This window comes from Sorex araneus, chromosome 3, assembly GCF_027595985.1.
Source record: "Sorex araneus isolate mSorAra2 chromosome 3, mSorAra2.pri, whole genome shotgun sequence".
NCBI classification, from domain to species: Eukaryota; Metazoa; Chordata; class Mammalia; order Eulipotyphla; family Soricidae; genus Sorex; species Sorex araneus.
The window spans coordinates 197,707,690-197,724,245 of NC_073304.1; the positions used below are offsets into that span (position 1 = coordinate 197,707,690).

General features: G+C 53.4%; 1 protein-coding gene across 1 annotated transcript in view; it reads left to right on the plus strand.

Moving 5' to 3' along the window:
• RHBDL3 (rhomboid like 3) overlaps window positions 1-16,556 on the plus strand; it is a 57,245-nt gene that overhangs the window by 18,914 nt on the left and 21,775 nt on the right. The window contains exons 3-6 of the mRNA XM_004608563.3: window positions 1,698-1,856; window positions 6,219-6,443; window positions 9,287-9,435; window positions 12,237-12,349. Coding sequence (XP_004608620.2) covers window positions 1,698-1,856; window positions 6,219-6,443; window positions 9,287-9,435; window positions 12,237-12,349 — 646 coding nt within the window. The remainder of the gene's footprint in view (window positions 1-1,697; window positions 1,857-6,218; window positions 6,444-9,286; window positions 9,436-12,236; window positions 12,350-16,556) is intronic.

A 16,556-nucleotide genomic window follows, 5' to 3' on the forward strand; every position in this document is an offset into this window, starting at 1 on the left:
CTCCAGCACCAAGAGGGACAGAACTGTTGCCCTTGGGGGCCCTTTCCTGCCTTAAAATCCCTGTTAGGGACTGGAGACATAACACAGTGGCCAGAGAGCTTGCCTGGCACATGGTCAACCCAGTTTCAATGACCTGGCACTCCATACGGTCCCCCAAGCCTTGCCAGGAGGCACCCTGAGTGTAGCGCTAGGAGTAAGCCCTGGACATGGGTGTGGCCCCCAGGTCCCCCTCTGTTGGGGAGGCCAGAGAGTACATAAAGTAAGGCTCTTTCTTGGCACCACATAAGGTTCCCAGGCGCCACCAGACATAGCCCCTGAGCACAGAGCCAGATGTGGCCCAGAAAACTATTAGGGATGGCGAGGTGGTAAGACAGTTCAAAGGGCCCCACACCATCTCCCCTAGTTCCTCAGGCATCACCAGGCATAGCCCAGAAGCGCCTCCCTCCCCCCCACCCAAATCTGTTTAGCAACTGAGGAAGGCAGCTGAGGGCGAAGGGGTGATGATGTGACCCTCCGAGCACTGACAGAGAGGCCCTCAGGGCTCCTGAGCACCCCTGGGGCTGGCCCGTTTGCCTGACTGTTGCAGAACGGGTGCCTGCGCTTCCTAGTCCCGCTGCACCCTCATTCATTCTCCCCTCTTGCACCCTCATTCATTCTCCCCTCTGTGTTCCTTCCGTTTTGCTCCTGAGCAACAGAGTGACCGGGAGGGCTGACGGTCAGCAGCCAGCAGCCAGAAGCCAGGGCACAGGTAGTACTGAGCTGCCCAGCCTGGCCGGGCCCAGACCCATGCCTGTCCTCACCTTCCCGGGCCTCTCTTTTCATCTGTGATAAGGATAGAGTAATCGGATCTGCTTTGCAGGATCATGGGAGGAGGCCAAAGAAATCGTATCCAGAGAGAAGTGCTTTAAAGGGTACTGGGCCCATGAAAACACTCAGCCAATATTAGGTGTTTTCATTCTTAAAGATCTCAGCGGAGTGAAGGGTGGGTGTGTGTGTGTGTGTGTGTGTGTGTGTGTGTGTGTGTGTGTGTGTGTGTGTGGCAGAGAAGTAGAGCTGCCTAGGAATCCTGGATACGGGTACCCTGGGTGCCGAGGCAGGGAGCAGGACAGCACCACGTCCACACATAAGTGCAGTGCCTTTAGAGCCTGCGCCATGCAGAGGGCACAGGAATTTGCAGAGGGTGTGTGTTTGGGGTGCATGTGTGTGTGTGTGTGTGTGTGTGTGTGTGTGGGTGCATGTGTATGTGCATGTGCGTGTGTGTGCATGCATGTGTATGTGTGCATGTGAGTGCATGTGTGTGCGTGCATGCACATGTATTCCTGCCCAGCACACAAACACAGGCCCGGGGGCTCCCCACTCCAGCTGCTGACTTGCACACAGCCTTCCTGTTCCCCTGCACCCTCTGCGTTCCTCTCCCATGCTGCTTTCCTCTCATCCCGGCTCAGGAAGAAGGGAGAGGTGGGATTGCCTCATTTTCCTTACTCCTGGGACCACCTCCACGGTCTCGAGGGCCCTCCTGGATGCTAAGTGGTCCTTGGAAATATCCCCAACGTGGCCTGGCTCTCGGGGCTGACGCACTGGAGGGATGAGCCAGTGAGTGGCCGTGGGTGGACATGGGGTTCTCTCGTGCAAAGCTGAGGGGGAGGGCCGTGCCCCGCTCACCCCCTCACCCCGCTGCTGTCTGTGTTTCTCCTCAGTTGGACCCTGGGAACACAGGCTACATCAGCACAGGCAAGTTCCGGAGCCTCCTGGAGAACCACAGCTCCAAGCTGGACCCGCACAAAAGGGAGGTGCTCCTGGCCCTTGCTGACAGCCATGCAGATGGACAGATTAGCTACCAGGATTTTGCCAATCTGGTGAGCGCTTCAGGGGGACCCTTCCTTATGGGGAGGGACTGTTTGGGGGTTTCTTAGAGCAGTGATTTTTCAGCTTGCCGGCATAAAGAGGCTGGAAACAGCTGGCTCACCGCTGTGGTTGTTAGCTGCCAGTCTGAGAACAGGGATTGGGATAGGTGCCTGTCCACTCGTGTAAAAAGGGTGAAACCCCTTGGCCTAAGAGGACTCTATTGGACAATAAAGAGTCATTGGCCTCAGCACCGAAAAGGTTTAGGCTTCAGCAACTGAAAAGATACCACCAAGGAGCCAATTTTTCTTGTTCTCTGGGTTCTGCTGTCTTTCGTATCAGCCCACACTCAGGAAAGCCCTGACAATTCCACATCCTCCCATTGTGGCAACAGAGAGGCTGCAGCTGCTCCAGCCCTCACACTCTCAGGCCTCACCTTGCAGGGCAAAGAGACTAACTCGTCTTTTGGTGGCTCCTGCACAAGGCCTGGAGTTTCCTCTCTCCTGTTGGTCTAAATTGGGTTAGTGGGATATGTTGATGAACTCAAACTAGTCGGTAGCCAGCCCTGGAGCTGGGAGTATGTCAATTCAACCAAAAAACGAGAGGTGGGAAAAAGAACTGTGAGTAGAGGATTATTGTTAGCAAGAGAAGGAGCCAAGGAGGGGTGGCTGGGAGTGTTAGACCTCCCTGGGATCCTGGAGCACGTGGGGAAGGTAAGAGTTCATCATACCTGCCAACAGGTGAGCTGGGAGTATGGGGAAGCTAGAGACCAGGTACCAGGGATCTTGCCCTGGGGGTCTGGAGTCTTGTTTTAATCCGAAGTTCCTCTGCCGTGCTCAGGGTCTACTCCCAGTTCAGTGCTTAGTGGCACTTAGGGGAACCAGCTGGTACCGGGAACGGAACCTTGGCCTCTGCGTGCAAAGTCTGTGCTCTGACTCTGCCCTGAGTGATCACTTTGGTCCCTGGTCAGGGGTCTTGAAGTAAGGACTTCCTTCCCACTGGGGGTCACTGCTGTGCTGTTAGGGGCTGCTGTGGTGGGATTTGATTGGTGTCCAGTCAAGGGAAGCAGGCAGCAGCGTTTTCCCTAGATTTTTCTTTCGGTAGAAACTGCATGAACTAGTGGGACGAATTGGAGACTGCAAGTCCCGACTCACTTTCCCTTTTGAGGAAATGGAGACAGCCGCCTCTCCTCCTCTGTCACCAGGGAGGGGCCAGAGTGAAGCTGCAGTGGGGAAGTTCCCAGACTCTTAGGATTCAAAGGCCTCCTCGTAGTAGGGGGGCCCATGCCATTCTGTCCTATTATTGTGCCTAGAAACCCCTTTGGGATGTGATGTAGTTGTCCTAGCCTTTTAATTTTTTTTTAAATGGAACCAGAGCAATAGTACAGCAGGTAAGGCTCTTGGCCCAGGTTTTATTCCCAGCACCCTATATGCTCCCCTGAGCACCACCAGGAATGAACAGAGCCAGAATAAAACCCTGACTCCTGCAAGATGTGGCAAAAAAGTAATAACAATAATTTTGTTATGTGTGTGTGTGTATGTGTGTGTGTGGTGCTGGGAATTGAACCCGGTGACTCACACATACAAGGCTTCCTCTCTACTGCTGAGCTGTAGCTGCGTCCCTGATGTCCCGGCTTTGGGCTTGTCTTAATTGGCTCTTGGCTGAAGGCCTTTGCCTGGGGCTTGCGGAGAGCAGCAGGAGGACAGTGAAGGCTGAAGGAATCCGCGCTCCCCACAGAGCTGACCTTCTGGAGGCCAGGGGACCGCATTGAGCTGCGCAGGGGGTTGAGGGGACAATCAGGATTCCCAGGATGGGTGGGAGAAGTGAGCCCTGTCACCTGGCACTCAGCAGGGCCACCAGAGACCAGGCCTGGGGTGTGAGCCCACCCAGGCCTGTCCACTCAGCCCAGCACGACAACTGCAGCATAGGGCCCTGCCCAAGTCTGTGGGCAGAGCTGGGTGCCACCCGGGCCACGTGGTGCCTCTCTCCAGCCAGGGCTGGGGGGTGCCTGCTGCGGAGTCTCTGGTGACCTGTTACCGTCCCGTCTGGTCTGTTCAGGGTCTGAAACGGAACAGCTAGCCAGGCTGAATTGCCCAGGTTCCTGTGAGCCCCGCTGTGCAGGAGACCAGTACTAAGACCAGTACTAAGTACTAAGATGGAGCTCACCACACTTGGGGGTCCCTTGGGCTGGGCAGGGCAGGGCAGAGGACCCAGGGCCTGGCATCAGGGAGTCCGATCCCACTCCTGCCTCTGTTTTTCCACTCACTAAGTAACCAGTTTTAAGCGCTGGTTTCCCTTTTGTAAAATGAAGCCAAGGGAAACCCTCGTATTAGGGCTGCTGAATTAAGGAAAAGGAAGCATTTGGGGTTTTGTTTGTTTAGGGCCTGGGGGCCACACCTGCTCAGAAATTACTCCTGACTCTGCACTCATGAATTTCTCCTGGTGGTGCTCGGGAGACCAAAAGGGATGCCGGGGGTTGAACCCAGGTCGGCTGTGCCCTCTTCACTGTACTATGGCTCCAGCTCCAAGAAGATTATGTATTTGAAAGCTTTGGGTCGGAGGGGCTGGGGGGGGGGGGACTTCCGACAGTGCTCAGAGGACATGTGGTGACAGGGATCAAACTCAGGACCTCGCAAGTGCTCTCCCACTCCCTCCCTCCACAGCCCTTACCCTAGGTAAGCCCCTCTGCATCCTTTGAATCCTTCGCCACCACAACTAAGTGGAATGAATGAACCCCAGTCAGGGCCCCCACAGTGCCCTGTCCGAGCCTCCCTCAGCGCAGACCACCTTGCTTTTGAGCTGAGTGGTCGGGGTTGGTGGGGCCGGGTGTGCAGTTTGCCTTTGGTCAGGACTGAAATCTACCGTCCCTGAGGCCTGGAATGGGTGCAGCCATCCAGAAAAATGAGGCTTCCTTCTCCAGTTGGCGCCGGAGCACCGTATGGGCAAGCCAGGACTCCAGAGCCAGGCAGATTTGGACCAAGTCCCAGCTGTGAGTGACTAACTCCAGGCCCTTGAGAAAATCCCTTACCCTCTCCAAGCCCAAGTCCTGTCCTTATGGTGAGGATCATACTTTTCCCCAGGGGGCTGGAGTGATCGTGCAGCGGACAGGGCATTACCTTGCAGGTGGCTGACCCGGGTTCAATCTCTGGCACCCCGTATGGTCCCCCGAGCCCCGCCAGGAGTGATTCCTGAAGGCAGAGCTCCAGAAGGAAGCCCTGAGCACAGCAGGGTGGTGTGGGCTCCCTCCCAAAGAAGGGTCTAGAATGGAATTGTCTGGGTAGGGGGTGGGGGTGTCAATAAGGTGGGGGGAGCTAACCGAGGCCCCAGGAGACCAGAAATCAGCAAAGCTGCTCTGGTGCTGGGGGGGACTCAGGTGGAGCTGTGGTGAGAGGGCTGGGGCTCTGCGGACGGCAGCTGCAGGCATGGTCTCGGCCGGGCACTGCAGCCAGTCCTGGGGCTCACCCTGTGTCTCCGCTCTCCTGATTGCCGAAGAACCTCCCAGAGGCACAGCTTTGGTTTCTGGTTCCAGAGTGGCTCAACCCAAACCAGGAAGGCTGCCAAGCTGGTGTGTCTGAGGATGCGGCTTCCTGCTCCTCTTCATTCTTCCTAAGATGCTTCTTCCTCTATGAAGCCCTTGGGGCCCGCTGGGCCAGGCCAGCACCCGCCCCCCCCCCGCCCCCGGTGCTCCCACAGCTGCCTTTGCTCACAACCGTGGTTTCCGCTCTCCCCTACAGCACTCCCATAACCTGTGTGTCTGACACCCAGTGGGTGCTTAGTTAAACGTGGTACTGGATGGTGACTGGGTGGGTGGCAGCAAGGTAAAGGTAAAGTGACAGTTAATACTTGGGGTGGGTTTCAGAGAGCTAGTACGGCAGGTAACGTGCTTGCCTTGCACGCGGCCAACCCGGATTCGATTACCGACATCCTAGATGGTCCCCCAAGCTCCACCAGGAGTGATCCCCGAGTGCAGAGTCAGGAATAAACCCCTGACAGGAGCATCAACAGATGTGGCCCCCAAGTCAAAAAGAAACACACACACACACACACACACACACACACACACACACACACACAGAGGGACCTTCTTCCGTTTGAACTTGATGGGTTCCTCAGACTCTGTGCTTTTTCCCTTTCAGCCAGTAGATCTGGGATTTCACAGTTCCAAACCAATGGGGCGACTTGTTAAATTAGACAATGTGGAGTGCCTAGAACAGCCCCTGAACCCTAACGCCTCCAGAACTCTTGCTTTCTGAGGGCCATCGGAAGAAAAGAGGAAGTCGGGGTTGGGCCCACGTGCTCCCAGGAGTGTGCAGATTGGGCTTCCCTGAGACCCCCTCCCCCCCCCGTTCTGACACTCTCCCCCACTCCGTTTCCAGATGAGTAACAAGCGCTCCAACAGCTTCCGCCAGGCCATCCTGCAGGGGAACCGGCGGCTGTGCAGCAAGGCCCTGCTGGAGGAGAAGGGGCTGAACCTCTCGCAGCGGCTCATCCGCCACGTGGCCTATGAGACGCTGCCCCGCGAGATTGACCGGAAGTGGTACTACGACAGCTACACCTGCTGCCCGCCCCCCTGGTTTATGATCACAGTCACGCTGCTGGAGGCAAGGAGAGGGTGGGGCGGGGTGGGGAGGGGCCTGCTCGGCCTTGGGGGCGGGGCGCCAAGAGGGTGTCTGAGATCACGCGGAAAGGGCAGCGTCTCCTCCCCCCAAAGGGCAACAGTGGACCATCAAATAAGCAGTTGTTGTTGCGAGTCAGGCCTTATCACTGGTCGTCCAAGCACCGTCGTCACCACCCCCACACCAGAGAGTCCGAGATGGTCCCTTCAGTCATAGTTACTGCAGCCAAGTCCCCACATGACCATTTCCCTGAAAAAAAAAAAAAAATCCAGCAACGAAGGCAATGTAAAATGCTCATAGATTTGTGGGATTTATTTAGCCAAGCGAGCTCATTAAATGCAACCTGAGTTCCTCCTGGCATGCGAGGAAAGGTGCGCAGGTCATTTGTCTCTGGGTCTCTGCTGTCTCACCTGCAACGTGAGACGAGCTGGCTGGCCCTGTTCCTCCCATCGGATCTGCTCTGTTCAGAGCGAGACGCTGGCGCTGGCACAGGTGGTACTTTCTGAACAAAAGCAGCGCCTATGGGAGGGAGAGTTCTGGGCAGGTAAACGGGGGGGCCTCACGTAGTTTATATTATAGGAACATTGTCCCCGTAGGGAATCCTCCGTGCATAGTGTGGCTATATTGGCTCCTGCTTATGCAACCACCTCCAGAGGCGCCCCTTTTGGACTCAGTGCCCATGCGTGCGGGGCTCTGAATTCTCCCAGCTGCTCAGCTCGAGAACCTGTGGGCCCCCGTTCCTGAATGGCTTCCCTTGGCGTTTCATAATCTCCATCGTTTCTCTTCCAGAGCCATGGGCCTAATTACCGCCCCTGCATATGTTCTTGTGAAGTTCCTGCCTAGTCAAACAGCAGGATTGTTAAGCTTCACAGCATCCTTCTTCTTTTCCTTTTTACCTTTTTTTTTTTTTTTTGGTGGGGAATCAGAAGGTCTGGTCTGTCAACCAGAGCTCCTGCGTTTGTTGTTATGGCTTCACCCGAGTCCTGTTGAAGTTGCAATTTTTCTAAGATATTCTGGGACTCGTTCTCCAAGCGATTACTGTGTTGATCTATTTATTAACTTCTACTTGAAGACCAATAATAATGAGCTGCCTTGGAAGCTGTGTTTGCTGCCAGCCACCCACGCGATGTTAGGTGGACAGAAGGGCCCCCACAGAGCCCGAAGGGTCCAGCAGCCCAGGCCAGAGCATCACCAGTTCCGCATCTTTGAGGTCTCAACCCAGCACCTTACAGCCGTGTCCCACGTCCCTGTCTGCCGGGCTCAGGCTCTCTCCGCATGCACATCACTTTGGGGAGGGAGCACGCTCGGCAGGGCTCAGGGGACCAGGTGGTGCTGGGGATCAAATACAGGCATCCCCTATGCAAAGCATGTGTTGTCACCTTTTGAGTCATCTCTTTGGTCCTGATTTGGTCACTTTTGAGGTTTTTTCTGGTTTGGGGGGTCATACCTGGTTAATTAACCACCTGCTGGCAACCTGGCCAGGCAGGACCCGAGGGAAGGTGAAAGCAGGCCTGAATCTTAAAGAAGCACAGGGCTGGAGAGATAGTCCAGTGGATAAGGGGCTTGCTTTGCACACACTGACCCAGGTTCAATCCCTGGTGCCCCATATGCTCCCTTGAGTTCACAGGGAGTGATTTCTCAACTAAGAGCCAGAGTTATCCCTGAGCAGCACCAAGTACCCCCCCCCGACAAAAATAAATAAAGTCACCAAAAATTGAACATACAATTTTCTGTGTTCCAACTAGAATTCTGCTTCTATACAGATATCCAAATATATTAGAAAGAGAGACTCAAATTGCTATTTCTACATCCCTATCTGTAGCAAAGTGGATACTGTGACACTTGTCACAGTTCGTCACAATAGTTCGAAGATGGAAGCAAGCCCAAATGTCCATCAAAGCATGATTGGATAAACAAAATAATGCCATAGTGGTGTGGTAAACTATCAGTCAGCCCTGGAAAAAGAAATTCTGATATAGGGGGCTAGAGCGATAGCACAGCGGGTAGGGCGTTTGCCTTGCATGCGGCTGTCCCGGGTTCGATTCCCAGCATCCCATATGGTCCCCTGAGCACTGCCAGGGGTAATTCCTGAGTGCAGAGCCAGGAGTAACCCCTGTGCAATGCTGGGTGTGACCCAAAAAGCCAAAAAAAAAGAAAAGAAAGAAATTCTGATACAGACACCACCGCCTGGGTGGAGCGTGACAAAATCTGTCACTTACGTAAATACAAAAACACTGTGACCCAGCCTGAGTGAGTCCGGCAGCGGAGCGACTGAAAGCAGAGTGGTGGTGGTGACCAGGAGGAACGGGAGGACGGAGAGTGGAGAGTTACTGTTTGGTGGGCACATATATTTGTGGGATGGGAACATGGGAAGAGGGATGATGGGAAGGAGGCACGGCAGCGCCGTCCTGCACCTGAGCCACACACTTAAAGCTGATGAAGGTGGTCATGTTCAGAGCATGTTTATTTCACCACCTTTATCAGAAAATTAGCTTCTCTGGGATTGCCCCCTTCTCCAAGAGCCCATGTGAGATGTTACTGTGGTGAAAGAGAAAAATCTTAGCCAGGCTCTTCCTGCATGGCTTGGAGGAAGCGTGGGCAGGGAGAATCCTGTGACTGGTGCCTGTTGAGCAAGAACGCAACAGAAGTGGGGTGAGAGATGTTTGAAAGTGAGGTTGAACGTTGGCCGCAGAGATCTCCCGAGTCTGAGGAGGAAAACCAGCATATCTCCCAGGAAGCCACACTCGCACGAGGGAGGCAGCGCCTGAGGGGGTGGGGGCAGTTCCACACCTGACAGCCGGTCCTCTCTGTTTCCCACTCACATCCAGGTGGCCTTCTTCCTCTATAATGGGGTGTCGCTGGGTCAGTTCGTGCTGCAGGTGAGCCACCCACGCTACCTGAAGAACTCCCTGGTCTACCACCCACAGCTCCGAGCACAAGCTTGGCGCTACCTCACCTATATCTTCATGCACGCGGGGTGAGTATCAGACTTCCGGGCCCAGAGTCCCTGGCAAAAAAACAAGTGATCCCGGGGCTGCAGACATAGGAGCTTGCCTTGCATGCAGCCAACACGGGTTCAGTCTCCAGCATCATATATGGTCCCCTGAGCACTGCCAGGAGTGAGGATGCCTGAGCAGAGAGCCAGGAGTGAGCCCTAAGCTCAGCCAGAAAACAACAACAAAAAGTGGTCCGGAGAGCCAGCTGGATGAAACAGAGTTTTCAGTTGCTTTTGTTGTCGTCGTTGTTGTTGTGTTGCTCTGAGGTCACTCCTACTGGTACTAGGACCTCAGACCTCAGAGACTCTCCCTGTGAGTCTCAGGGTACTATGCTACGCCAGGGATGGAATCGGGTTTGGCTGCAAGGCAAGTGCTTTAAGCCCAGTTTTCCCTCTCCAACCCTATTTATTTGTTTTACGTGTATATTTTTGTCATTAGTGTGGGGACCAGACCTTGCAGTGCTCGGAGGGGACAGGGCCACCCCCTGGGGTGCTCAGGGAGCACATGGTGCTGGGGATGGGACCCAGAGCCTCACATGCGAAGCCTCACATCCTGCCAATCAATATGAATCTCCCACGTGAGCCGCCTTTCTGCCTTTTGGGCTTATATTTATCTACCCAGACACATGGGTTAGGAGGGCGCCTTGAAACTCATCTGAATGCCAAAATACATTAAGTAAATTATTATCTGGCATTTCTCTTTTTCAAAAGATGGTGGGAAAGTTGTGGAAAAATAAGTGAATAGAATTACTGCTATAGGAGTTGGTGGGATAGCTCAATGGGCTGCAGCTGATGTTTTGTGTGCAAGAGGCCTGGGTTTGTTCTCCATTCCTTCACGGTCCCCCAAGCACTTCTGCGAAAACTTTGTAGCACTAAGCTGGGAGTAGCCCCTGAGTACTGCCAGGCCTGGCCCAAAGGCAAAACAAAAGAATTGTCCTTGTGCAAGAAATTATTTTAATTAATCAGATATTTCCAGAATATTCCTGCCAATCAATATGAATCAATTATTGAGAGATTAATGAGATTGGAAAAATAAGAGAAGGAAAAGGCCAAAGCCAATGAGATCAACAAATATATATACAAGTGATGTTATAGTCTCTTGGTGTGGGGGGGGGTGCTGGGCCACACCCAGTGCTGGTCAGGGTTTACTCGTAGGTCTGGGCTTACAGGTCAGTCCTGGCAGTGCTCGAGGGATCGTGTGGGGCTAGAGATCTGAACCCCTTGATTCCTGTCCTCCCTCTCCAGCCCTGATTCTATAATCTTGATAGAGGTAGATCACAATTTTGTTTTGAGTTTCCCAGTGCCAAGGAGGGAAGTGTGTTCGACCACCAGATTCAATGTCTACAAAGTGTGAGTGTAAACTCCCCCATCTGTGAAACTAAGACATTTATTGAGGGGCTGGAGCAATAGCACAGTGGGTAGGGCGTTTGCCTTGCACGCGGCCGACCCGAGTTCGATTCCCAGCATCCCATATGGTCCCCTGAGCACCGCCAGGAGTAATTCCTGAGTGTAGAGCCAAGAGTAACCCCTGTGCATAGCCAGGTGTGACCCAAAAAGCAAAAAAAAAAAAAAAAAAAATAAAGACATTTATTGAAAGTGCCTTTCTCCATGAGTGCCTGAAACTCTTTGTAAGTCACCATGCCTCAATTTTGTTTTGTTTTGTTTTGGCCCATACCCAGCCGCGCTCAGGGACTATTCCTAGCTTTGTCCTCAGGAGTCACTCCTGGTGGTGCTTCAGGGGGAGCATGTGGGATGCTGGGGATCAAACCCAGGTCAGCCATGCGCAAGGCAAACACCCCAGTCACTGTTCTTATTGCTCCAGCCCCATCATACCTAAATTGAACAAAGGAAGAACCTTCCCACCTAGACGATCTCCACATATGGCGAGAGTCTTCTTTTGGGGGCTACACCCAGCAGTGCTCTGGGGTTATTACTCCCCGCTCAGTACTTGAGAAGTAGGAGATGCCAGGGAGAGAACCCCAGCCCCTGCATGCAGTGCATGTGTGCAGCCCCTGCAGCTGTCCCTCTGGCCCAGCAGAGTCTTCTTGAGGAACTCTAGAAAAGACTTAAAGAGTGACTATTCACAGAGCTCTGAGTCCTCTCTGGGCCTGGAGCAGTCTGTTCACAGTGCTGTCTCCTCCCCAGCTCATGGGCCCGTTCACAACCACCCAGAGCTCTTTGACATACAAGAGAAAGTTAGAGGAGCCAGAATGATACTACAGTGAGGAGATCATTTGCCTTGCACGCTGCCAACCCAGGTTTGATCCCTGGCATCCCACATGGTCCCCCAAGCAGCGCCAGGAGTGATTTCTGAGTGAAGAGCCAGGAATAATATTTGAGCATTGCCAGATGTGGCCCAAAAAACAGAGAGAGGCGGGGGAGGGAGGGAGAGACTTACACTACAACACTTGGGAAGGCAACAAACCTCCACCTTGGATTCCTGGGCTGGGGCCCGGGTGGGCTGCTGGTCATCTGTGTGTCTTTATGCCAGTCATTGCCTCTCGATGAGCCTCAGCTTCTCACATGACAATTGACAGGTGCTGGCACTGCCCAGGCCCTGCACATGTGTCTGTTCCAGCAGGCAGAGGAACTGGGGTGCCTGCGCTCTTTCCTAGATGATGTGTGTGCATTGTGGTTCGTTCCCAACCTGCCGCAAGCCCCTCAAAGTCAGTATCAGGGTCTTGCTCGTGAGAATCCCAGCACCTTGGCCGACTGTGCTTGATGAGTGAGCAGATGAATGAATGAATGAATTTATTTATGAATAATGTGGGCTTGTCTTACAGGGTAGAACATCTTGGACTCAATGTGGTGCTGCAGCTCCTGGTGGGGGTGCCCCTGGAAATGGTGCACGGAGCAACCCGCATCGGGCTCGTCTATGTGGCCGGCGTTGTGGCAGGTAAGCAGGGTGGCCCTGTCTCTCCAGAGTCTGTCCTCCAGCCAGACCTCTCCGCCTCCCCAGGAGACTGCCCAGGGAGAGGAAGGCTCTTGAAGGGATGCACCGGAGACTGACCAGCAGTTCTGTCTTGGTGCCACGGTGCTGGTGCTTGGTGAGTGTGGGGAACTCTCTTAACCTCTCCAGACCATTAAAATTCAGGAAGGACCCAGTGATGTCTGTCTGCAGGGGGTGAAGAGGGGGCGAGGGAGGTGATGGATGGAGCAGTCAAGGAGGCAAGGGCACAGAGATTCCTCTAGAGACACCTAAGGCAGAGCCAGAATAATACACAGTGGGTAGGGCGCTTGCCTTGCATACGGCCGACCCAGGTTTGATCCCCAGCATCCCCTGTGGTCCCCCTGAGCCTGTCAGAAGTGATTCCTGAGTGCAGAGCCAGGAGTAAGCCCTGAGCACTACCAAGTGTGGCCCCCAAACAATCAAACAATCAAACAAAAGACACCCAAGGTATGGTGGGGCCTGGTCTCTTCCCAGGTCAGTCTGGTACTTGTACCCAAAGGGAGGTCTTGTCCCTGGCAAAACTGAGCCCCCTGCCTGCCCTCCTGCTCTAGGGGAGTGTGGTTGAGGGATCAAGAGCACTTGTGTGCACGGGGGCAGTAGGCCATAGTGACTTTCAGGATGGGGGACCGTGTGAAGGAGGAGGGGAGGCAGGAGGGGCGAGTGGGGAGAGTAGAGCAACTTACTGCAGGCAGAGCGCCCAAACCCAGCTCTGTACTCAGGCTTTCCCTTGTGATGGGTCCAGTTTCAATGCTGGCTTAAAAAAAAAAATTTTTTTTTTTTTTTGTACAAGATTTGCTGCCTCAGCTCTCCACCTTGACAGCTGTGCCCCAGGGAGCTTTGCGTGTGTGTTTAAGTAAGATCTTAATCCTTTCTGAGTGGCATTCAAGGCAGCATCATCAGGAACAGGGGCTGTGTCCCTTGGCCTTGTAAACCTGGATAACGAAAGTGGTTTCCGGTCCCCTCCCACCCACCTCTACCCACCCCTGGTGCAAAAGCTCTTTGCCCTGGGAGCTTGCCTGCACTTGCTCCTTCACTGACCTCAGTGGCCACCTTGGACAGCACCCACGCCAGCGTCCCCTCCTGGCCCCCCAGTCCAGCGGAGGCTTAAGGAGCATCCCTGTGTAGCTCACTGACTCAGCCACCCACACAACCCCAAGTTCCGACATCTGGGGATTCATGGCCACATTTTCTCTACCCAGCTACCCAGAGACCCAGATGGTTAATGGCGAGGAACAGGAAAGACACTCGTAACACTTGCAGTTTGCAGTCAATTCGATGGGAGTGCCAGCAACCCAGAAGACAGAAATAAGATTCGGGATGACTCGGGCTTCGCTGAGCCAGCTGACAGGCAGCCGGGGAGATGGCAGGGGTCTCCCCTCCTCAGGGCACCCCGGGGCGCAGGCACAGGGGGTTCCCCACTGAGTTCACCACCGAGCAAGGCTGTATCACAAAGGTGCTCGACTCTGAGTCATTGATCACCCCTGAGGGCATGCTATCGTGTCACTAGCCACCAAGACTGAGCTGATGGACCCCCCCGGGGCTGCCCAGGCCCTGAGTCCAGTGGGAATATTTGTGCAGGGGCTCCGCAGCTCTGTGAGGAAGATAGCCCTACTCTCCACCTGTTATGTATGTGGAAACAAAGGCTCAGAGACCACAGGACTTGCTCAAGAAAACAGAAGCAGGAACTGTAATCCCATAAAGGGGAGCTGGGCTCATTCCAGGCTGTGTGACCCCATAGACTGTGCTCTAAATTGGCATTCCTCAATCAGGGACCATATGGCCCCTTGTATGTATGTCCCCAGGGCATTCTAAGGGGGTCACATGGGACAATCATAAATAGAAGAGACATAGCACCTTGCCATGCAGGCAGTCAACTCATTTTCCATCTCCCTGGTACCCCATATGGTCCCCTGAGCACTGCCAGGAGAGATCCTTGAGCCCAGAGCTACGAAAATGCCCTGAGCACAGCTGGGGGTGCCGTACTACCCATCCCCCACCATAAAAAAAAAAGAGAAACACTGGAATAAATCACTGCCATAGTGTTGGTAGAACCAAAAGTCAGCCTGTTTCTTTGTACTGATCATTTATGCTCAGAAACCAAGGAACTCTGATAGAACTCTGGCCCTGCTCTAATTCCTGCCCAGTGGAACTATTCCAAATCCCAGGCATCATGTTTTGTAACAGTAATAACTAATCTCTGCTGAGCACGTCCAAAACTCCCCAGGCATGCCATCAAAGGGTCACGTGTGTTACCTCCTGTGTTTGTCATAATAGTCTTCTGAGACAAGTCCTGGCATCTGTTGTACAGGCAGCTCAGAGAGGCGACGCGATCTGATGTGCTCAGCTGCCTCGCCTAAGATGGACGGGATGGAAAATGCCTTAAGGAGCTGGAGCAGAGGCTTTGCGTGGGGTGGGCCCAGGTTCCATCCCCAGCACCACATGGTTCCCCGTGCACAGAGCTGGGAGCAGCCCCTGAGCTCTACCAGGTTGTCCCAAAGCTAAAAAAAAAGGAAAGAAAGAAAAATATTAGAATAGAGGCAGAAAACTTTCCTTTACCAGTATCTTAACCAATGTGTGAGGCCAGTGTTTGACTCTCTCCTGGCTAATAGGGAGATCAAACATACAACTGTGCTATATCTTTGGCCTTCTCCTGGTTAATAATATATACTAACAGCTTAAATACTTCTTTGGGGCAGGTCATGGGGGTCACACTGGGTGATGCTCAGGGGTTACTCCGGGCTCTGCTCTCAGAATTTACTCCTGGAAGTGCTCATAGGAACATATGGGATGCTGGGGGGGTGGAACCTGGGTCAACTGCGTGCAAGATAGATGCCCTACTCACTGTGCTGTGGCTCTGGCTCCGCAACTTAAATACTTGAAAAAATAGTCTCGGGCCTTTGAGATAGCACAGCAGGAGGACATTTGCTTTGCATGTGGCAGACCTGGATTCAATCCCAGCACCCCATATGGTTCCCCAAGCACTTCCAGGAGTGATTCTTGAGTGCAATCAGGAGTAACACCTGAGCATCACCGGATGTGGCCCCAAAACAAAACAAAAAAATAATCATGGTAATGATAAAAATGAAGAGTAAAAGCAGTCTCTTCCTGAGTTTCATAGGCGACGTGTATCCCGAAGCCTAGCGCAGGGTTTGGCATGTGTTAAACAGCCAGTCTTCGTAGAATAAATGAGTGAACACACATATGAACGTTTATGTTGCATAAGGGTAAATACTCTGCCAATTTTCATCGGAATTTTTTTGGGGTGGCGAGGGGACATGTTGAGGAACACCAGCTTTAAATTTCCCAAGCTGAAATGATTGCAGCTGTGCATTACGGCGGGGTCACCAGCCTCCAGAGTGCTGGCGTTCACCCAGGGTTTTTTTTTGGAAAGTCCATGGCCCAGCAGGTCTTTGGGTTCTGCCACTGTGCAGAGGACGGGCACATGCCTCCTGTGTGCTTGTCTTTTCCCGTCTCCTGTCCCTGCCTCCGTGGAATTCAGCCTGACCTTGTCCCACATCATCCACTGTGTTCGTAGCAGCAGATGAGGAATCCTGCCTTCTTTGATGAATTAATCCTGGCAGCAACGGCCTTTATCATTCATGAGATGGGCATCCATGTCCATGTTCATAATTGATCTCTACCAGTCCCTCTAGTCCAAGGCTAATCATCATCCCTTGAAAAAGCCTTCGTGCTATAAACAGAGGGAGAACCCTCTGCCCCCTTGGGATTCCGGAACAGCCTCTGAGACCCAGACCCTGGATCTGAGGCCAGTATCCTTGCATTTCTGACCTGTCCATTGAAGAAAGGGCCACACTTTGTTCCCCATCTTAAGGATCTCCGGGTTCTACTGCCTGGAGGAGGGGATCTGGGCAAGGTTTCTTTTGAAAAGTGGGTTTAGGGGGCCAGAGATAGTACAAGGGTTTACGCTGCTTGTTTTGCACACGGCTGACCCAGATTCAATCCCTGGTACTCCATATGGTCCCCCCAAGCCCCGCTTGGAGTAATCCCTGAGTTCAGAGCCAGGAGTAAGCCCTGAGTCCCAGTGTGGCCCCAACCAACACTTTAAAAAGAAAGAAAAGAGGGTTCCAGGACCCAAAATCTGGACAGGGGCGAAGAGATGGTACAGGAATTAAGGCAGCTGCCTTGTATTGCA